The 24,660-nt window shown below is 43.6% G+C and overlaps 1 protein-coding gene across 2 annotated transcripts in view; it reads left to right on the top strand.

Moving 5' to 3' along the window:
- The window catches only part of IL15 (interleukin 15), a 128,456-nt gene extending 122,021 nt beyond the window's left edge, over window positions 1–6,435 (top strand). For both annotated transcript variants that reach the window (XM_040418487.1, XM_040418488.1), the window contains one exon: window positions 5,598–6,435. Coding sequence is in view for 1 of the 2 variants with exons in the window: in XM_040418488.1 (XP_040274422.1) it covers window positions 5,598–5,696 (99 nt within the window). In the remaining variant the exon portion in view is untranslated. The remainder of the gene's footprint in view (window positions 1–5,597) is intronic.
- Window positions 6,436–24,660: the final 18,225 nt, after the last annotated feature.

A 24,660-nucleotide genomic window follows, 5' to 3' on the forward strand; every position in this document is an offset into this window, starting at 1 on the left:
ATAGCCACTCCCCTGCCCACCTTCTGCTGAGTCATATAGAAAATAACTGTCAATCAGCAGCAGGTGGGCGGGGAGAGTCAGGAGCTCATGAATATTCATGACTCATCATTATCAGCTGGAGCTTTTCAATACAAGATGTTGGCAGATTGACTGGGTCAATTAAAGAAAGTGACCCAACATTTTGCTAAGAGAATCAGTCACTTATTTATGTTGCCCTTAGTTAGGACACCATAAAACTGGTGACAGGTTCCTTTTAAGTGGGGAAAATTGGCTTCTACCTCACAGGGATTTTTTGCCTTCTTCTGGATCAACTTGCAGGATAACAGGCCGAACTGGTTGGACAAATGTCTTTGTTCGGTCTTATATACTATATTACTATGTTACCTTACTGTATTTCTCTCTCTATAGGACACACCTGCCCATAAGACGCACCTAGGTTTTAGAGGCGGAAAATAAGAAAAAAAATGTTTTTCATCAGAGCTCAGCTCAGACTTCCAATGTTAATCAGACCTCAGAAGAGACCCCCAATGTTAATAAGATCCCCAATCAGACCTCAGATTAGACCCTCCCAATGTTAATAAGGCCCTTATTCAGAGCCCCATATAAATCAGATCTCAGATCAGACCTCTATGTTAATAAGATGTTAATGTTAATGACCCCCCTGTTAATCAGATCTCAGATCACAACTCCATGTTAAAGGGGTTGTCTCATCATAGACAATGGGGACATATCGCTAGGATATGCCCTCATTGTCTTATAGATGCTGGTCCCACCGCTGGGACCCACACCTATATAGAGAACGGAGCCCCGCAAGGTGGCTGGAGGACTACAGTCCAGCCACCACCAAGCCGACTCTCCATAGAAGTGAATGGGGGTGTACCTCCCATTCATTTCTATGGGGCCGACGGAAAAAGCCAAGCCAGCGCTCAGCTATTTTCGCCGGACCCATAAAAAAATGAATGGAAGGCGGCTGCGCAGTGCGCCCTTCTTCACTTGCAGGGCTCCATTCTTGATAAAGGTGCGGGTCCCAGTGGTGGGACCCGCACATATAAGACAACGGGGGCATATCCTAGTGATATGCCCCCATTGTCCATGATGAGACAACCCCTTTAATAAGACCCCCATATTAATCAGACCTCAGATCAGAGGAAAAAAAAATAAACCAACTTACCTCTCCATATGCCGCTCCTGTCATCCAGCTCTCTTCTTGTTGTTTGTGCCACACGCTGTGCTGTGACCCAATGCCGTACAGCATGAGGTCACAGAACGCCGACATCCTCACACTGTGCGCCGAGGAAGACCAGGAAGTGGTAAGTACAGAGCCAGGGGAGCGCTGCATTCACCACTTCCCGGTCCTCTTGTACTAAGGAGCGCTTCCATAATGGAAGCACTCATTAGTATTCCAATAAAAATAACTATCAACTAGCGGCTCACCCGCTGATTCTGTCGGATCAGGTGCTCTGTCTATAGGACTTTGTCTGTCACAGTGTAATGAATTCTTATGTAATAAAATAGAAGGCACACTTCATCTGAAATGACCCAGAGACCAATTACGTATCCAAGCTATTTACTAATTCATATAATTGTAAAATATTGACATAAAATATAGAACAAGTATATGATAAAATTATCTAAACAGAACCCCCTAAAAAATACTAGAGTATTAGAGAATACTAAAATAGTAAGAATATATAAAAAATTGTATATCTCATTCACTGGAACAATATTAGTTGATGACACCTTTTTGTACACTTATCAAAAACTAAAACATATTCTCATTGGCTGTCTATATCCAATCTAGTTCAATCATAATAATTATAATATTTATGATTATGAAATTGCTGATGACTGTGTATTAAATTGACTGGATATTGACTGTGTATATACATACACAATCGCCTATATCCAGTCAATTTAATACACAGTCATCACCCATTTCATAATCATAAATACCGTATATGCCGGCGTATAAGACGACTGGGCGTATAAGACGACCCCCAACTTTTACACTGAAAATATAGAGTTTGGGATATACTCGCCGTATAAGACTACCCCTTTTTCAACACACAGCAGTACATTACTGCATCCCACCACCATCCCTGGGTACCTCTGCCATCCCTGCATCCCACCACCATCCCTAGATACCACTGCCATCCCTGCATCCCACCACCATCCGTAGGTACCACCGCCATCCCATGGTATCACCACCATCCCTACATCCCACCACCTTCCTTGTCCTCCCTCCCTGCCTCCCAGACCCTAAACATGTGCCACCTATACCCTGAACATGTTTTTATTATGTTATTCTTCATATTCACATTCACATATGCACATCTGCGCCGCACTTATATACGCCGCACGGAGATCTCGCACATGCGTAGGAGCGAGATGCGAGCGGCCGGGAGGATGGGGGTACAAGGAGCATACAAGGTACAGAGCAGGGGGGAGGCATACAAGGTACAGAGCAGGGGGCGGTATACAAGGTACAGCGCAGGGGGGGCATATGCCGTGGGTTACATCGCAGCTCTCAGCTGCTGGGGATACAAGGCAATAGCCCGGGCTCTCTCTGTTGATAATGCGGGCGTCCCGGCACTGCAGCGCCCGCCATACCCGGCGTATAAGACGACCCCCGACTTTTGAGAAGATTTTCATGTGTTAAAAAGTAGTCTTATATGCAGGAATATACAGTATTATAATTATCAACATAGACACCAAATACAGTATATGCAAACCATACTCTCCTACTATAAAAGTCATAAAGTAGTTGCATATTATTACAAGGGAATATTCGAGGATTATGACAACCGATGCATGTCATGTACCAGTGTCTACAATCACCCCAGACTAAACATTGGTCTCATGTCTGGAACATCAGAACATTCGATCAATAATATACCTGTCCCCTTTGCTTGTCACAATGTATTTTGGAACAGTCATACATACTCCGTTCAAAACTCCCATGGGGAAGAACCCTATTATAAGTAAAAAAAAATATATTGTTGTAAATAGAGAATAATTACTTGGAGGGAATACATAATATGAGAAAAATTTCATCATTGATAATGATATATATCATATGTCATCCAATTATGTGTCAATTTTTCGTTCTTCAATTGTTTATTTGGGGTTAATGCAGGTTTCACATCTGTAGTGTTAATTGTCTTACAATTCTGCAAAAGAGAAGAGAAAAAAAATATTTCAATTACAGGTAAACATAAAGGGACTTGTAGCACCAAAGATAAAAACACTACAGAATTAGCATAACGGGCAAGTCCTCATGAAAAGGAGACTGATCATATAAAGATCCATGGTTTATAATCCACTTTTAATCCCTTTGGTCGTAATGTGTTTAATTTTGTAATCCACTGTATTTCTCGCTTTTTAAGACATAATGTTCGGTTACCACCTTTACGGGATATAGGAATATGATCAAATGACGTGCATTTTAATTAGCTCTCTCTATGTTCCTGGTCTGTGAAATGTTTGGAAACAGGTAAATCCATGCGTTTTTTGCGTATGGTATACCTGTGTTGATATGAAATCTAATGTAGTTTCACCTACAGTACAGACCAAAAGTTTGGACACACCTTCTCATTCAAATAGTTTTCTTTATTTTCATGACTATGAAAATTGTAGATTCACACTGAAGGCATCAAAACTATGAATTAACACATGTGGAATTATATACATAACAAACAAGTGTGAAACAACTGAAAATATGTTATATTCTAGGTTCTTCAAAGTAGCCACCTTTTGCTTTGATTACTGCTTTGCACACTCTTGGCATTCTCTTGATGAGCTTCAAGAGGTAGTCCCCTGAAATGGTTTTCACTTCACAGGTGTGCCCTGTCAGGTTTAATAAGTGGGATTTCTTGCCTTATAAATGGGGTTGGGACCATCAGTTGCGTTGAGAAGTCAGGTGGATACACAGCTGATAGTCCTACTGAATAGACTGTTAGAATTTGTATTATGGCAAGAAAAAAGCAGCTAAGTAAAGAAAAACGAGTGGCCATCATTACTTTAAGAAATGAAGGTCAGTCAGTCAGCCGAAAAATTGGGAAAACTTTGAAAGTAAGGGCTATTTGACCATGAAGGAGAGTGATGGGTTGCTGTGCCAGATGACCTGGCCTCCACAGTCACTGGACCTGAACCCAATCGAGATGGTTTGGGGTGAGCTGGACCGCAGAGTGAAGGCAAAAGGGCCAACAAGTGCTAAGCATCTCTGGGAACTCCTTCAAGACTGTTGGAAGACCATTTTAGGGGACTACCTCTAGAAGCTCATCAAGAGAATGCCAAGAGTGTGCAAAGCAGTAATCAAAGCAAAAGGCGGCTACTTTGAAGAACCTAGAATATGACATATTTTCAGTTGTTTCACACTTGTTTGTTATGTATATAATTCCACATGTGTTAATTCATAGTTTTGATGCCTTCATAGTCATGAAAATAAAGAAAACTCTTTGAATGAGAAGGTGTGTCCAAACTTTTGGTCTGTACTGTACATATTATAATGGACAGGGACACCATAGGACATAGTTTACATGCGTGGAATCACACGTTAAGTCGTGGTTGATTTTATATTTATGTGTAGATGTCGGATCTACAAATGTACTGCCCTTCTGTATATATTTGCAGTTTATGCAATTTAAACAAGGAAAACATCCCTTTTTTGTGATGATAAAAACCTCTGGCCTATAGTCCTCTGAGGACCAATATCCGCATGAACTAATTTGTCCCGAAGATTCGGTGGTCTGCAGTAAGACATAAAAGGAGGAATGCTAAATTCCTTAATTTTGTCAAAACCATTTTTTACCATGGACCAATGTTTATTAATTCCTCTGATGTCATAACTATTCTGGGAATATGTTGTGACTAGAGGAATTCTGTTAATTTGTTGCATTGTTTTCTTTTTCTTGAGTAGATTTTATCTCTCCACTTCCTTGGTTTTTGCAAGGTGTGTTTTTAGAAATGGATTTGGGAAACCTCAATCTTTAAAAGGATGGTACCATTTTATCAAGTGTTCTATCTAATTGGTAATTGTCACTAACTATGCGTTTTGCACGTAAAATTGGCTAAAAGGCAAGGATTTAACAATTTCCCTCAGATGGGCACTATCATATCTTAGAATGGTATTTCTATCAGTGGGTTTTACTTAAACATCCATATGGATGTTATTGTTCTTCAATGTGATCAACGTATCCAAAAAGTGAATTTCATTCACAGAATATTCTAGTGTGAACTTTATATTATTATCAATGGTATTCAAAAATGCAAAGAAATTAAGTAGATCCACCTCAGTACTCGTCCATATAAAGAAGACGTCATCGATGTATCGCCTCCACCTCAAAAGATGTTCTAAGTGGTGTGATACATAGATGCACATCTCCTCCAGGTGGCCCATATTTGTGTACATCGATGCAACGTTTCCACCACATGGCAGTCCCCCTCATTTGCATATAATAATGGTCGCCAAAAAGGAAATAACTACATATCAAAACTGTATGTAACAGTGTCAAAATAAAATCCTGAATATTGATATTTTTCTTTTGCATTGTGGTTAACTATTTACAGTTGTACTGACTTTTCTTTTCCTCCTATAGATTGGCAGTTGTAAAAAGTGCGAAGAATATGAAGAGAAATCTTTTCAGGAATTTTTAAATAGCTTTCAATCAATAACCCAAAAAATGAATGTTAAATAGGAAAAACCTTCTATCTCGGCAACTGCATCTGAAGAAACAATGGAAGGCATGAGAATGTACACTTTAGACTAACAGGATCACACTGATGTTTTTTCACAGCTTTTTTCTTTCTTTATTGTTACATAAATAACAGTTTTCAAGTTTAAGGGGTTGTCCAAGATTGTGATATTGATTGCCTATCTTCAGGATAGCTAATAAATTTCTGACTAGTGGGATCCAACTCCCGGCACCCTCAGTGAATGCCATGCCCTCTTTCTAGGGCAGTGATGTCATGTGGCCTAAACGCAGCTCAGTCTTATTCAAGTGAATGGACCTAAGCTCTCGCTAAACAATGTACTGTACTGTGCTTGCCACATCTCAGACAACCCTTTTAACATTCACAATAATTTGAGAACCTGACAGATCTGATTGAAAGTGAACTTGTCAGGTGATTTCTGCTGCTCTGTTTCAGAGAGGGATATGTAAATTCTGCCAGGACTCCTAGAAGAGACAGTGAGAGTCCTGATAATGCCCACAGATGATGAACTTGATAGGTTCAGTTTAAGTCAATTTGTAAGGTCTCTGTTGTTATATATTAACAAATGATCCATCAGAAATGGAAGCCTTGATGGTAATATCAACAAAGCCTTAGGTGAAAATCTGATTGTTGCCAGCTTAATGGAAACTTTTTTATAAAATGCACAAAACTTTTTATAACTTTGTATTTTTATATGCAATAAATTTCAATTTTGCTTAGTAAGTATTGACATCTTCTTCTAAAAATGTGGATTGGTTTTCTAAACAGTGCCAAATGACTTTAAAATCCAGTTTTGAAAACAAATGGAATTATCCTATAAATCTCCTTACCAAGTGGGGCAACTGGGAAAGGTCATTTTCAGGGAAGTCTGTCAAAATATCAGAGACAGTAATGTAGTAATGTTCTATACAACAACATATTCTTGTTATTAAGAATATGTTAACTCTTATAGTGAGGAGGAGCCGATTATTGGGAAAGAAGGGCTTGTCCTCATACAGCTGCATTATTTCTGGGCAGCATAGTGCTATTTAGGCTACTTTCACACCTGCTTTCGGGTGTCCGCTTGTGAGCTCCATTTGAAGGGGCTCACAAGCGGCCCCGAACGCATCCATACTGCCCTAATGCATTCTGAGTGGATGAGGATCCGCTCAGAATGCATCAGTCTGGCAGCGTTCAGCCTCCGCTCCGCTCAATGTAAGTCAATGGGGACGGATCCGTTTGAAGATGACACAATATGGCTCAATCTTCAAACGGATCTGTCCCCTATTGACTTTCAGTGTAAAGTCTGGACGGATCCGTTCAGGCTACTTTCACACGTAGAAATTTTTTAAAACTATAATGCAGACGGATCCGTTCTGATCGGATCCAAACATCTGCATTATAGGAGCGGATCCGTCTGAGCAGACATCAGACGGACCCGCTCTGAACGGTAGTGTGAAAGTAGCCTTAGACAGCACAATCTGCTGCCCAGAAATGATAATTTACTTGCTGCCTGAATGATTGGCTGCACCTTCAGATGGGCAGATTATCAGGAATGAGCATTCGTAGGAACATTTGTCCCTTATAATCTGCCTGACAATTGGGTAATGTGAACCTGCCATTAGTTAGCACATAGATTGCAAGGAGAAGTGCCAGGTGGCCAGGAAAATGGCTTCTAAGCTCCTTGTTTTAGGAAACAAGACAGATCTATTGACCATCTATGTTCAGTTGGTGGCTCTCCTTGTAGCACATTTTCTAGTTATTACTATTTTCACACTTCTCTCTTTAGAGAGGGGCGTTTCTGGATTTTCCCGCTCTGTTTGCTCATGAAGAAGCTGTGCCATTACATAAAAAAAGTCTGATTAACCCTCTGACGGCCAGGGTGCAGTGTTTTGCGCCGTTCGCTCCCAGTAAATGCATCAAAATAATTTTTAGAGGTATTTTTGTAAATCTAATAGGCTAGACAGTTCATGGGCACACAGATTTAACGTGTTCGGATCCTGTCAGTGACGCCACTTTTGCAACGCACGGGGGTCAACGTCTTTACAGGCTACTCACTTGTATCAACTGCCCTTGGAGTGGGGTACTAGCTAGTCGTTAGTACCCCACTTCCCCTGAGGAAGCCCCTCTGTGGCGAAACATGTCGGGAGGGGTGTTATAGTGTAGCATTCCAGCATTTTAGACAGTTCACAGTTTGGCGCACAATTGTAGCGATAGGAATAGCTGAGGGACAGCATGTCAGATGTGTGTGATTGGTTATCAGCAATGTATGTTTGAAGTGGTATGCCTGAATTGGTGTGTACGGTGCAGACAAGGGACATACAGTGGAAGAGTGGATATATCTTCTAGCCACATTGTTTCTAATTGAACTGTAGCGCGCAGAGCACTATGTAACACTCCAAGGGCAGTTGATACAAGTGTGTAGCCTGTAAAGCTAACAGGCACACACAAATAGACTGCTAATGAGGTGTGCATTGTAGTATAACTTGAGTATCACTACCAAACAATTGATAACGCGTGCTAGGCTCTTAGAACAGTCGATACGTGTGTGTGGTTTGCAAAAAAGTTGACCACGCACAAATAGACTGTCGAGTATGGTGACAACCCTCACTGTCAATAAAGACACAAACCCATATTTCTGCAAACCCCCAATTCAGGCCTAGTACATAGAGGTATTCAATATACCCTTACCATTATCAGTGGTTAACTAACCACACACACCATCTAACCTGAATAATACATATAAAATAGAGCACCTGCTGGTGTCAATATCAGTTGATAAAGGTGATATTATTCCCCCAGTTGCCGCTAGCAACCACTAGCAGCTACCAGGTTATTTGACCTTACTGTTTTCTGATAATTTTAAACACATTATTTTTTTTCCTTCCTTACACTTTGGTTTTAATAATGATTAAATAAAGATATTTTTTTATTACAACACTTATTAGGTAGAGACCCCTAAAGGGATTTTTTCTGGTCTTTTGACCGTTTAGTGTATTGATACAAGAGATGTAGCGCAGGTAATGTCGCTGTCACCAGCGGCAAAAAAATGACAATAAATGTCACAGATATTTAGGATGCGCAAACGTTATATAGGAGATGTAGCGCAGGTGATGTCGCTGTCACCAGTGGCAAAAAAATGTAACTGAATGTCACAAATATTTAGGATGCGCAAACGTTATACAGGAGATGTAGTGCAGGTAATGTGGCTGTCATCAGCGGCAATTTTTTTTTAATGAATGTCACAGATATTTAGGATGCACAAAGTTGTACAGGAGATGTAGCGCAGGTAATGTCACTGTCACCAGCGGCAAAAAAATTGCACTGAATGTCAAAGATATTTAGGATGCGCAAACGTTACACAAGAGATGTAGCACAGGTAATGTCGCTGTCACCAGCAGCGAAAAAATGAAACTGAATGTCACAGATATTTAGGATGCACAAACGTTATACAGGAGATGTAGCGCAGGTAATGTCACTGTCACCAGTGGCGAAAAAATTACACTGAATGTCACAGATATTTAGGATGCACAAACATTATACAGGAGATGTAGCGCAGGTAATGTCGCTGTCACCAGCGGTGAAAAAATTCAACTGAAAGTCACAGATATTTAGGATGCACAAGCGTTATACAGGAGATGTAGCGCAGGTAATGTCGCTGTCACCAGCGGCAAAAAAATTACACTGAATGTCACAGATATTTAGGATGCGTAAACGCTATACAGGAGATGTAGCGCAGGTAATGTCGCTGTCACCAGCGGCGATTTTTTTTTAATGAATGTCACAGATATTTAGGATGCACAAAGCTGTACAGGAGATGTAGCGCAGGTAATGTCACTGTCATCAGCGGCAAAAAAATTACACTGAATGTCACAGATATTTAGGATGCACAAACATTATACAGGAGATGTAGCGCAGGCAATGTCGCTGTCACCAGCGGTGAAAAAATTCAACTGAAAGTCACAGATATTTAGGATGCACAAGCGTTATACAGGAGATGTAGCGCAGGTAATGTCGCTCTCACAAGCGGCTAAGAAAAAATTACACTGAATGTCACAGATATTTAGGATGCGCAAATGTTATACGGGAGACGTAGCGCAGGTAATGTCGCTGTCACCAGCGGCCAAACAATTGTGCTGAATGTCACAGATATTTAGAATGCGCAAATGTAACACAACAGATGTAGCAGAGGTTGTGTCACTGTCAGCAGTGGCCAAACAATTGCACGCAATTTAGCACAGTTTGCGCTAATAATATACAGTATATTGCAGCCAGATAAAACAATAGTCCTGAAAAGGACTTTTGGGTCTGTAACACCTTTCAAGACTAAAACCCTGCTTAAAAAAAAAATAAATTTCTGTCCCTACACTATCTGTCCCTTCTGCTGTAGCTCTCCCTGACTAAGACTGAGCCGAAACATGTGTCATCGGGTGCTATATAGCACCTGATGACGAGTTTCGGCCAGCCAATCACTGTAATGCCAGTAACCAACATGGCTACAGCATTACAGTGATTGCCGAACACCGCGATGTGCCAAGCATCGTGATGCTCGAGTTAAAATCTATCAAACTGTAATGACAGAAGGAAAGTTTCAAATTTTGGTGCAAGTCATTTGCAGTAAAATTTGCTATATTTTGCCATTTTACTCCAGCTCCACAACTTTTGAAAAGCAGGTGGGAAAGTATGTGGAAGTATGTAGGTAAGCTATGGTGATTAGTTTCATACCAAATCATGTCAAGTGGCATTTTCTTTTTATATGCAGCCTGTCCTATTTAGTGGGAACGGCACTGGGGCTAATGTGTGAATATGTCTGGCAGAGACATTTTTGGGTGGTGTTTATACTTAGTTTTTATTATATTTTATTATTTTAATTTTGTTTTACTATTATTAGTACAGGGTGTACTCTCTGCCATACGTGTCACATCCGCTTTATTGGGTATAGTCCATGATGTGACCAGTAGGGAAGCAGTAACAAGCACTACTTTGCTTTCTTTACAAGATAATCAATTAATGCCATAATTTCTTAAAATAAGCTATTGTAAATTCAGCAGGGAACTGAATAGTGCTGTTGTAGGGCACATGATGGGAATTTCATAAAGTAAACTACATAAGCAGCTGGTTATACATGCTTGATATGCATACATGACTTTAAATAAAAAATAAATAAATAAATTATATATATATATATATATATATATATATATATACACACACAGGTGAAACTCGAAAAATTAGAATATTGTGCAAACTTCATTTATTTCAGTAATGCAACTTAAAAGGTGAAACTAACATATGAGATAGACTCATTACATGCAAAGCGAGATATTTCAAGCCTTTATTTGGTATAATTTGGATGATTATGGTTTACAGTTTATGAAGCCCAAAAGTCTCAATTTTGAGGTACCCTTTGCTCAGGGGGTATGGATTAATTAGCTGACTAGAGTGTGACACTTTGAGCCTAGAATATTGAACCTTTTCACAAAACTCTAATTTTAAGCTGCATTAATGCAATTCCTTTTAATTTGCATTACTTTGTCAGCTGACTGTTTGTTATACAGATACAGATACATGCTTATACCTTGTCCTTTATGCTGTACTGCTGTTCATGATTGCATGTCGCAATGTATCTTTGTATGCGGTATGTATACTGCAATTTGGGATGTTCTCTTATGATTGTATTTGATAATAATAATAATAAAATCTTATTGAACCATAATTTGCATTACTGAAATAAATGGACTTTTGCACGATATTCTGCAAGAGAAATGTGTGGCTGCCTGTGGTTTGAGGGTGAGCTCATTGGGGGTGAGAGACGATTCGCCGAATTTTCAGAAAAGGTTCGATCCAAATTTATTTGTGGTCAATCACCTTAAAAACAGCTATTTCCTGGCTGCAAAGAGCCTGTATAGTGATGTAGAGCACTGTGCATTGCAGTAACACGCATAGGGAGTCTGTTGTGGTAGAGAAACAATATCTGTGAGTCAGTATGACACTCAGATGACAGGCGTTGCTCTTAGAATCACTGCACGCTTCACTTATTTGGATAGTTATGGGGCCAAAACTGACCAAATAACTCAAGTGTGAACTCAGCCTTCCAGGTCAATGTTAGCTCCAGGTATAAAGAACCGTGCAGAGGTCCAAGATCCTACTAAAGCGTGAAAGAGCGCACTCCTTTTACACCGTCGTCAGCTGATTCCACATAGATGTCTACAGAACCTGTTCTATTAAATGCTTATACAAGTAGAATCCCCCTGACAGAGTGGAGAGGGTGTCAGCAGTAAGTTTGTGTTGACTTCACTGATTATTTTGCCTTTACTCTGATCCATCAGAACAAAAACCCTAAAAAATGGGATCCTGTCTGTTAAGCATCCGCCTTCACTCGGTCAGCATTTGGTCAGTAATCCATCAGTATTGCTAAAGCCCCAAAAAAACAGAACTGGATCCAAAACAGAGATGACATGTCTTCTGTGTTTTGTACCCACTCCTGCTTTTGGCTACCAAATCATAAGCCAATTCTGAAATAGGGACCATGTCATACAGGCCTTATAGATGCTACATAGACAGGATTCATTGTGCGTTCCATTTTTCCTTACTTCTGACAGATCAGAAGAAGGGTCAAATAAATGATGATATCAACCAGGCCAAAAAGGAAAATTTGTGGCTCAGTCATGGAGTGTGGAGGGTGGGAACAGAATGAGAAGTCCACAGAGTGGCCCAAAGACAGAGTGGTGAGGTGGCAGCAGCATGAAGAGACCACAGAGTGGCCCAGTGACAGAGTGGTGAGGTGGCACCAGCATGAGGAGACTACAGAGTGGCCCAGTGACATGGTGGTGAGGTGGCAGCAGCATGAGGAGACCACAGAGTGGCCAAGAGACAAAGTGGGGAGGTTGCAGCAGCATGAGGAGACCACAGAGTGTGAATAGTAGCTGAAGCAGGTAGCCAGAAGAAACAGGTCTCTTTTGACAAAGTTTAGGTGTGGCACCATGGATGATCTAGTCGGATGCATCAGGCACTCTGGTGATCCACATCTGATTCATCTTCACAAAGGTCAGTTTCTCCACATTTTGGGTGGACAGGTGAGTTCTCCTTGGGGTAACTATGGCCCCCACCACACTAAGCACCCGCTCTGATGCCACACTGCTGGCCAGGCAGGAAAGCTTGTCAGGGCAAACTCGGCCAGTTGCGGCCACAAATCGAGTTTGGCTGCCCAGTAGTCCAGGGGATCTTTGATGTGGGGTGGCAGGGTGCATTCCAAGTATGCCACAACCTGCTGGTTCAGGTTTTGCTCTGTGTCTAGCTGCTCATGCTGATGAGTAGTTTCTTCAGTAGGCGGGTGAAGAAAACTGCTCATCAGCGACTCTAGACTTAAGTTGCTGCTGATGGAGCTGGTACTGCTCCTGCCCCCTCAACTCCCCCCCAGCAGCCATGGCAGTGGAAGGTGGATGCAGAGTGCCCCCCCGGTCAGACCTGTGTGAGGATGGGTGATGGTGCACAAAGGCAGGGGCCAACTGACTACATAGGATTTTTTGATAGTAGTTCAGTTTGTCCTCCCTCTCAGCGGGTGTAAAAAAGGCCACCATTTTGGACCGGTAGCCAGTATTGATTCCTCTGCCGAATGGTCACAATTCGGCGGTCACTATGCAAGCAACTGAGCATGCATCGGGCCATTTGCGCAAGTGACTTGGAGGGACTCCCTGCCTCCATCTCCACTGCATACTGCCATGGTGTGTCTGGGTCATCTGCTTCGTCTTTCTCATCGCCCTGTAGCTCCTCCGGCTGCTCCTGCTCCTGCTCCTCCTCTCCTGTTGCCTGTGTAGAAAAACCACCCATTTGTCTATGCATTGCTTGTGCTCAAATGTCCTCCTCCTCCTATAGTTCAGCCCCCACAGGGCTCATGTGGCCGTGAGATGCAGTTGCACATCTCCTGTCCCCTGGCCAGCCAGATTTATCAACACCTGTTCCATGACATGAATCAGTGAAATGATGTTGTCCTGGCGACTACCAAATAAAGTGTCCTCCTCAAAGGGCCCGAGCAAATGTCAGGTGTCACACATGAACTGCCACTGGCTAACATTGAAGTTACACAGGGGAGTACCTCTGTCCGCCTGTATCGTCAAGAAATTGTTTATGGCCTTTCTCTGTTCCTATATTCGGTCCAACATATAGAGGGTGAAATTCCAACGGGTGGAAACGTCGCATATCAGCCTTTATTTGGGGATGCCATTCTGCCGCTGCAGCTCAAGGAGGGTGTGCTTTTCGGTGTACGAGTGGCTGAAGTGCATGCAAAGTTTCCTGGCCATTTTATGGATGTCTTGCAGATGGGCGGAAGGACGTGGAGCATTTCCTCCCCTGTGTGACTCCATTCACCCAGGCAAACTAGGACCAACGGCGTGAAAACGTGGAGGTGGAAGCGGCGTCACTTGCCCAGGTTGCTGGTGTGGCTGGACAGGAGCAACATATACCCAGTGGGCCATAAAGGACATATATTGTCCTTGAACATAGTTACAGCTCCCCACGTCGGCGCTGCCGTGCACTTTGGCAGACACCGACAGGCTCAAGGACTGTTCGACCTTCTGTTCTACATATGTGTGCAGGGCTGGTACTGCCTTTTTCGCAAAGAAATGATGGCTTGGGACTCTCCACCTCGGTTCGGCACAAGCCATCAGTTCTCTGAAAGGTGCAGAGTCCACCACTTGGAAAGGGAGGGACTGCAGCACCATCAACTTGGCCAGGAGCATGTTCAGCTTCTGCTCCATTGGATGAGTGCACGCATACTGTTGTCTCTTGGCAATCGCTTCGGTGATCGATTGCTGATGAAAAGACTGATGAGGAGTAGGAGGAGGAGCAGGAGCATGAAGACCAGCAGATGATGGGAAGGACAGACAGCTCCCTTTGGCTGAGGTGGTGGAGCTTTGACTGCATGAAATTAGGTGCGTGCCACTGGGTGATGCAGCAGGCTCGACCACCACATTGGAGCCACGGTTCTCCCAGGCCACTTTATGGTGATGCTGCATGTGTTGACACAGGGTGGTAGGGCCCACATTGGCACCCTGGCCACGCTTCACCTATTGCGCACAAATTCGGCAAATGGCCATGTATGCCAAGTATGGCATTTTCCCCACAACACTCCATCCTGACTGCCTGCTACCGCTGTCTCCGTGAACCCCTGCACTGCTACTTCCCAGGCAGGTAGTCTCCTGCAAAGCGGGCGGTCTACCCCAGGCACATTTGGCTCCCGACCTCCCACTGCTGCCACCTTGCTGGCTCAACCACTGCCTCATGCGCAAGCTGCCACCCTATTCTCCTGATAATGAAGCCCTTTCTTCACCCAGATCCCAAGGGTGATTGGATTTATCATCATCCACTACTGTCTGCATGTCACTGATGTCCCCCTCAATGGTCTCAGGGCCAGGAGCCTGAACACTCGCAACATCAGCTCCCATGCGACTCTCATCATCATTACTTGCCCGCCTACTGGAGGAAGCGGCGGATCTCTCCTCCAGATCCTGGCTGGGCAGTAGCTGCTAACTGTACTCTGGTAGCTCGTCCTCGCTGAAAAGTGGAGCCGAGCCTACGGCATATAATATTTTTCTAGCAGAGGGAACAGAAAAGGACAAAGGCAGGTTGAGGACAGTTGAGAGTACAGGGCCTGCTCCTGGGCCATTCCAACTAAGCGTTGTGTTTGAAGAACCCACCGACTCTTTCCTGGGGGTGTCTGATGTCACTTGCGACGAAGTAGAAGACCGACTCAACCATTCAAGCACCGCTCGGTTGCTGGTCAAGACACGACCGCTAGCTGACACTGGGAGGTCAGGCCTATGTAACTTGACCGCAGAGCGGCAAATAAAACGTACTTGTTTTTTTCATCTAACACACTCCAAAAAAGGCTGTAGTACAATGTAACTGCACCGCAGAATGGCAAATAATATCTATTTTTTATACTATTAAAACACCCCCAAAAAAGTGTGTAGTACAATGTAACTGCACCGCAGAACGGCAAATAAGATGTACTTTTTATACTATTAAAACACCCCCAAAAAAAGACTTTAGTACAATGTAACTGCACCGCAGAACGGCAAATAAGATGTACTTTTTTTTACACTTATACAACCCATAAAAGGCTGTAGTACAATGTAACTGCACCGCAGAACAGCAAATAAGATGTACTTTTTTTTACACTTATACACCCCAAAAAAGCTGTAGAAAAATGTAACTGCACAGCAGAATGGCAAATAAGATGTACTTTTCTTACACTAATACACCCCCAAAAAGGCTGTAGTACAAACTAACTGCACCCCAGAACGGCAAATAAGACGTAATTTTTATACTATTAAAACACCCCCAAAAAAATGTGTAGTACAATGTAACTGCACCGCAGAATAGCAAATAAGATGTACTTTTTTACATTAATACACCCCAAAAAAGGCTGTAGTATAATGTAACTGCACCGCAGAACGGCAAATAAGACGTCCTTTTTTTTACACTAATACACCCCAAAAGAAGCTGTAGAAAAATATAACTATACCGCAGAACGGCAAATAAGATGTACTTGTTTTGCACTAATACAACCCAAAAAAGGCCGTAGTACAATGTAACTGCACCACAGAACGGCAAATAAGATGTACTTTTTATACTATTAAAACACCCCAGAAAAAGTGTGTAGTACAATGTAACCGCACCGCAGAACGGCAAATAAGATGTACTTTTTATACTATTAATACACCCCAAAAAAGGGCTTTAGCACAATGTAACTGCACTGCAGAACGGCAAATAAGATGGCCCAGTCACACAGAGTGGGGATGGGGGGGCAACAGCAGTGGCAGCAAAAGCACAAGATGGTGGGTGGCAGTAGGAGAACATAGCAGCAGAGGCAGCAGGTGGGTGTCAGCATCAGAATAGTGGCTGAAGCAGGTGGCCAGAATAAACGGGTCTCTTTTCACAAAGTTTGGGTGTGGCACCCAGATTTATCTAGTCTGATGCATTAGCCACGGGTGTGTGGAAATCCTAGCTGATCCACGCCTGATTCATCTTCACAAAGGTCAGTCTCTCCACACTTTAGTTGGAAAGGCGAGTTCTCCTTCGGCTAACTATACCCCCCAGCCGCACTAAACATCCACTCTGATGCCAGACTACTGGCCAGGCAGCAAAGCTTGTCCAGGGCAAACTCGGCCAATTGCGGCCAAAAATCAAGTCTGTCTGCCCAGTAGTCCAGGGGATCTTGGATGTGGGGTGGCAGGATGCAGTCCAAGTATTCTTCAGTAGGTGGGTGAAGAAAAGTATTCATTAGAGACTCCAGATTTAAGTTGCTGATGGAGCTGGTGCTGCTCCTGCCCCCCCCCCCCCCTCACAGAAGCCATGGCAGTGGAATGTGAGTGCAGAGGGCCCCCCTGGTCAGACCTTCATGAGAATGGGCGATGGTGCACATAGGCAGCGGCCAACTGACTACATAGGATGTCTTGATAGTAGTTGAGTTTATCCTCCCTCTCAGCCGGTAGAAAAAAGGCCCCCATTTTGGAGGACCAAAAGTCATCCCTCTGCCGAATGGTGATAATACGGCTGTCACAAGCAACTCAGCATGCATCTGGCCATTTGCGCAAGGGAGACAGGGGGACTCCCTGCCTCTATCTCCACTACATACTGCCACGGTGTGTCTGGGGTCATCTGCCTGGTCTTCCTCATCACCCTCTAGCTCCTCCGCTCCTCCTGCTCATCTCCTGTCACTATATTGTTCTTGACCACTGTTACAGCTTCACACGTCGGCGCTGCCGTGAACTTTAGCAGACACGACAGGCTAATGGACTGGCCCACCTTCTGTTCAACATATGTGTGCAAGACTGGTACAGCCTTTTTGGATAAGTAATGACGGCTTGGGACTCTCCACCTTGGCTCGCCCCACAAGCTATTAGTTCTCTGAAAGGTGCAGAGTTCACCACATGGAAAGGGAGGGACTGTATTACCAGCAACTTGGCCAGGAGCACGTTCAGCTTCTGTGCCATTGGATGAGTGCACACATACTGTTGTCTTTTTGCAATCACCTCGGCGATCGATTGCTGATGAAACGAGTGACAAGGAGTAGGAGGAGCAGGAGCATCAGGACTAGTAGATGATGGGTAGGAAACATAGCTCCCTTATGCTGAAGTGGTGGAGCCTTGACTGCTGGAGAAGGGGTGCGGGCCACTTGGTGATGCAACGGTTGCTGCATCATGCTGTACCACTACATTAGCGCCACGGTTTCCCCACTTTATGGTGATGCTGCATGTGTTGACGCAGGGCCGTGGTGCCAATGCTTCACCTTCTGCCCACAGATTCTACAAATGACCACGCTGACGTCATCCAGTGGCTTGATGAAAAATTCCCACACTGCTATTTCCCCCCCATCACTCCCTGCTGACTGCTTGCTACTACTGCCTCCGTGAAACTATGCACCGCTAGTTCTTTCCGGAAAGGTAGGGTCCTGCATACCAGATGGTCTCCCCTGGGCACTTTTGGCTCCAAATCTCACAATGCTGCCACCCTGCTGACTCGAGGCCACGCTACTACCCTGCTGGCTCAGCCGCTGCCTCATCCGCAAGCTGCCACCCTCTTCTCCTGATGATGAAGCCCACTCTTCCCCTTGGCGCCCACGTGTATTCAGCTACATTTTCATCCACTACTGTCTGCATGCCACATTGGCACCCTGGCCACACTTCACCTATTGCGCACATATTCGGCAAATGGCCATGTATGCCAAGTATGGCATTTTCCCCCCAACATTCTGTACTGACTGCCTGCTACCGCTGCCTCCGTGAACCCCTGCATTGCTACTTCCCAGGCAGGTAGTCTCCTGCGAAGCGGACGGTCTACCCCAGGCACATTTGGCTTCCGACCTCCCACTGCTGCCACCCTGCTGACTCGAGGTCATGCTACTACCCTGCTGGCTTAGCCGCTGCCTCATCCGCAAGCTGCAACCCTCTTCTCCTGATGATGATGAAGCCCCCTCTTCACCTGGCTCCCACTTGTAATCAGCTACATTTTCATCTGCTACTGTCTGCACGTCACTGATGTCACCATCATCAGTCTCAGGGCCACGTGCCTGACCGCTCAGAACACCAGCTCCCACATGACTCTCATCATTGCTACTTGCCTGCCTACCAGAGGAAGCAGCGGGTCTCTTTCATCTCTCTCTCATCTTGGCTGGGCAGTAGCTGCTGACTCTCCTCTAGAAACTCGTCCACACTGAAAAGCCGAGACGACGACATACAATACTTCCCGAGCAGAAGGAACAGAAAATGAAAGAGGCTGGTTGAGAACAGTTGGGGGCACAGGACCTGCTCCCGGGCCATGCAAACTAACCAACTAACCATGGTATCAGAGAAACCCAACGACTCTTGGCTAGGGGTGTCTAATGTCACTTGAGGTGAAGTAGAAGACTAAGTCAACCATTAAAGGACATCTGGATTACTGGTCAAAACACGACCGCTGGATTACACTGGCAGCTCTGGCCTGTCGCTGCGACTGCTGCTACCACCTCCCCTCCCCCCCCCTTCTTTTTCTGCTGCTACTTCTGCTAGCTCCAGAAACATTTTGGCCACTGCCCATTCCCTTAGAAGGGCCTGTCACCTGTCTGTCTGACATTCTGTACTGTAACAGTAACTTTAAGAGTAAAATAGCAGTAGTGTCAAGCCGCAATTTCACCCCCAAAACAAGGTTGAATCGATGTACTTATATATGAGAACGTGAGCACCCCAAAACTTGTAGTATTAGGCAGCAATTTCACACCAATTCCTCAATTAGGGATCAACGGATATACTCATGTATAATAAAACATGAGTACCCTAAAATCTGTATCCAGCCGCAATTTCACCCCAAATAGACAATCAAGGATTAACGGATTGAATCATATATAAAAGAACATGAATCCTCCAAATTTCGTAGTATCAGACCGCAGTTTCACCCCAATAACAGAATCAAGGATTATTGGAATTACTGATGTATCAAAGAATGCAAACAACCTAAAATCTGTAATATTAGATCACTTTGTATCCCCAATTAGTGCAGCAGGGTATAATAGAATAGACCCTATTAGCCAGGCTTTACACTCTTCTATTGGCCCCTGCTCTCTTCCCTATAGTGTGAATAATGCCTCCCTATTATATCCCTACACTATGAATAATCTGTCCCTGAACTGCTCAATAGTAATATTTGGTGAATAGAGTCTTTTCTAATCACTGTACCTAGTGCCTGTAATGTCTCTCTATGCACTAAGTTCACTGTAAAATGGTGGAGACTAGGCAGAAGGATACTTTTTATAGGGCTCTGGCATCACAGAGGCTGGCTATCTGCATGGCATTATGGGTGCTCCTTCATTCCCTGGCTTCTTACTTACTCTTTCTAACATGTGCAGCAGCCATTTTAGAAAAAATATGAGTCGTTACCATGAAGCGTCAGGAAATTCGACTACAGGACGACTCACATTTTTCCTGAAATTTGGATCGAATTCCACTTCGTCAACTTCAATTTGCTTATCTCTAGTGAGAATGGAGAACTTCTATTTTTACATCTGAATATAGCAATATATTTGGAAATACCCAATTAGAGCCACGGCCACTACACCTACTGGGTTTTTAGGTGAGAAGTTAGCCAATAACCAAGATAAACCAGCTGAGATGCCAAAAATAAACATAGACTGAGGCAGACCAGCTCGCCAATATCATTAGGCTTTTTTAGGTCCTGGAAATTAAACATGGAGCTCAAGCTCCTTTATGGGCAGGAGATCAGGAAACTATGATGCTTATGGAAATAGGGGCAGGGAAGGAAAATAGGAAACACATGTAAAAACATAGTGTCACGGTAGAGAACAGTGAGTCCTGAACTCCACTCGCACAAGTGTCCCTACTTGCACGACCAGTTCTAAACAAGGATCTGCATCTGGACGGCAATCCCTATTAACTAAGTGCAGGAGTCTAAGCAGGAACAAAGCAAGGATAAAATAACAAAGTAACAGATAGGCACCAGGGAAAATACACAGCTACAGCAGAGTAAACAGATGGGCCAAGCCAAACCAGGAGAGACAATCAGAGACAAATTCAGAAACAAAAGCAATATGATGCCAAATCCGGGTCAATACCAAGAAGTCACTGCTGGGTCCAAATCGTCAGGCAGATACAGAGTCAGAATACCAGGCAAGAATTCTACAGCAAAACACAGCAATTCAGAATGCCAGATGACCTTATTCACAGGCAACTGTGGAAGCAGTTTGTTTAAATAGGGCTGCCCTGTGGTCATGTGAGACACCCAGGATCACATGACCCATGTGATGTCATCAAGCATAAAGTACTGACCTATCTCATACATGAGGAATATCTTATGCCAGTCTGAGCTCCTACCAAACATTTGCATATATGCAAACACAATTTTCTCAGTAATGCGGGCACATATAAACATGGGACATGGGACCAACACAGTTGCCTTTAGCTGCCAAGCGCACATGTAACAGGTCAGCCAGTTTCATAGGTACAAATCTGCTGACAGATGCTCTTTAATGCTGTAGATAAGCCAATACCCATATGCACTGTTCTTATTTTGTCTGTGGTTGATTAATGTGAATTGCAATGGATAGATTTACTGGCAAGGGGCAAGGAGAAATTTCAGTTTTGCTCACCATGAATAGTGAGCTCTGGGAAGGACGCCCAGAGAGGAGTCTTAGCCGTCAATGACTATTAAGTACTGTACCTTGTAAAACATTCCGATGACAGGAGATCCCATTTTTAATAGCAACCAATTTTAGGCATTCTTATTCTTAGACCATAATTTAATTCTGCTTACTTGTTCATTTTTCTAATTCCAATATTCGCTGCTCAGTGGGGTTGCTCTCACTCTTGTTCACTGATCTGAAGATGAAATAAAAATAGCTGCTTGTAAGTATGGGGCTGTTTAATGAGGATGCAGAGTTATGCCGTGATGTAATTAATAAGGAAATGCTATCTGAATGTGATCAATTTGTTATAATAATTATTGCGGTTTTACCAAACACACATGGTGTGACTATATTCGTTAATGGCTCATTTAACTTCAGCGTACACGTACAAACAAAAATAATGTATTTTGTAATCTGCACAGCTGTGTGTCTCGGCTGATGGATTAAGGCCTGAGTAATAATTGCCACTGCATTTGTTTTTAATTATACTGTATTTAAGTTTGTCTTTTCAGCATGATCCTCAATGTAAATAAAACCATTATTATTTCCTTAATCCATTAGTGCATGTTCCTCGCATCACCACCATCTGCTGCCAGCCTGCAATTCCTAGGAAAATAATTAGTTTCTTCCTTTTTATAGATGCTAGTGGGTTAAGTCGTTTTAGATGGGGAGATTCTGGTAGTATAAATGTTTACCATTTCATACTGAGGGTGACTGTGTCTTATCAGGAAAGCGGTTGGGCTACCAGTGGTATGCAGAGAGTACTACTGTGAACAAAATGAAGCACAATATGTTTGCAGTCATGCACAAATAATAATAATCATAAATATTAATAAAAACATAGAAATTGAAATAAAAAATAATCAGTAAGTAGTTTAATCCATGTTTGTGTCTTTTATCATTTTTACACTGAAAAAAAAAAAAATATATAAGAATTTGGTTTTCTTTTGAGGCACTGTAAAACTTTTTTTCCCTTTTTCGGATGAATCCACACACATATTTTGGAAATATATGGATCAGGCTGCCACTGGCTTCCATTATTTTAAAAATAAAAATAGTAAACATATTTTTGGTGGTTTCTTGTTATTTTTTTAAATGCTATCTGGTCTTCTGTGGGACTTTAGGGGTCTGGGACAGTATATAGAGGGTCTTGCCTGGGGTCTTTATTTATTTAATAGATCTCATCTGGGATCTTTATTTAGTCAGTGGATCTGGTCAGAAGTCTGTTCTGGGGTCTATATCTACAGTATTTAGAGCATCTGGATGTCTTTATTTAGAAGGACTGGTCAGGGTTCTGTTTTTTATGGTTTGGTCTGGTACTTATTCTGGGGTCCAGTCTAGAGATCATTTAGTCTAGTCTGGGTAATTTTTAGAGAATGTTGCAGGTAAAAACAATTGGTGGTGTGCATGGTGTGCACTTTTTTCCACCGCAATTCTAGTTCAGGGGGTATGATGAATCTCTCCTCCACAGTGTAGTCTTGAATTAAAGGGTTTTTCTTGAACTTAGATATTGATGACCCCTCCTCAGGATAGGTCAGCAATATCAGATTGGTGGGGTTCCGACACAGCAGCTGTTTAGGTCAGCCACTAATGCAGAAACCTAAACAGTGTACAGAGTCTTCCATCCACTGTATCATTGAATGCACCAATGGCTGCCATAAACAGCTGATCAGTGAGGTTGTCAGACCCTCACCAATCTCATATTGCTGACCTCAGGGGCGTAACTAGAACTGACTGGGCCCCACAGCAAATTTTTTACAGGGCCCCCCTCCCTTAGGGTCCATTCAGATGTCCGCAAGTGTTTTGCGGTCCACAAAATGTCCGCAAAACATGGATACCAGCTGCGTGCGTTTCGCATTTTGATAGTTCCCTATGATAGAAATGCCTATTCTTGTCCACAATTGCAGACAAGAATAGGCCATGTTCCATCTTATTTTGCGGGGGCCGCGGAATGGAACTACGGATGCTGACAGCACACGGTGTGCTGTCCGCATCTTTTGCGGCCCTATTGAAATGAATGGGTTTGCACCTGTTCCGCAAAATTGTGGGACGGATGCGGACCCAGAACAACAGACGTGTGAATGGACCCTTACTTAAAATAAAACCTTTCAAAAAACCTCTCTTTCTCTTTGTATCACTTTTTTGACAGCTAAAACTTTTTTTTAGATTTCTGCCTAAAGAGCTGAAGCTTTTCTTCAGGTGGATGAATTGTAGTTTTTATTGGTACCCTTTTTGAATAAAAATTATTTATATTTTTTAATAGTGAAGGCATTTTTGGACATAGCAATGTTTTTTTTTTATGTTTATTTACCTATATTTAAAACACTGTGAAAGGGGGTGATTGGAACTTTCATCCCAACCTCTGCCCACTCCTTCCTCTGCCAGCCTCCTGTACTATAGCATGCGGTACGTGGCAGCCTCCCTTCTCTGCCATGTACTAGTGCTTATTATGGCACACATATGCATGCACCCGATGCCAGCCCAGAACCATCCTGGCATCACATTTGTGTATATGTAACTTAAGAGAAAGCCATAATAAGCACTAGTACATGGCAGAGCAGTGGAGGCAGAGAGGGGAGGCTGCCATGTCCCGCATGCTATAGTACAGGAGGCTGGCAGAGGAAGCGTGGGCAGAGGTTGTGATCTGGCTACCTGGCAGCTACATGCTGAAGGCTTCAGCATGCAGCTGCCAGGGGGCGATCCCAGCATCTGCCAGCCTCCTGTACTATAACAGAAGCAGATGAATGCATTTTATTATATAGGAGGCTGGTGGGACTGGGATGGCAGCCTGTGGCAGCTATATGCTGCAGCTTGCCATGGCTGCACACTCAGAACTTTGCCTGCTGCTGTACCTGGTCTTACCTCCCCTCCTCTCCCAGTCTGTGAACTTGACAGACTGGGAGAGGAGGAAAGGGTTAACTACTTTGACTCTGCCCTGCCCTCCTCTTTCCTCATGCCCAGAGAGGCCCCAGAACCACTGTGCACTAGTGCAGGTGCAGCTGCAGCAGGCAAGGGGGGGAGGGGGGGAACATGGGGGCCCAGGCACATACCTGAAAAAACGAGTGCTGTGCATGCCTGCTGTGCCTCCCTCCGCCCTCTGCTGTGCTTCTTCTCCCAGCCTCCCCGCCCCTTGAGGAGGACTTCATTTGGGGGCGGGCTGCCACTGAGCTGCCTGAAGAGATTCATTTGCATAGTGTGCTGCCGACTTGTTCTCTGGCAAGTGTCACACTATGCAGGCAGAAGAGGCAGCGAGTCAGCAGATAATCATGGACGGAGTCGCCCGCCGAAGCAGG

Source organism: Bufo bufo, chromosome 2, assembly GCF_905171765.1.
Source record: "Bufo bufo chromosome 2, aBufBuf1.1, whole genome shotgun sequence".
Classification (NCBI taxonomy): domain Eukaryota; kingdom Metazoa; phylum Chordata; class Amphibia; order Anura; family Bufonidae; genus Bufo; species Bufo bufo.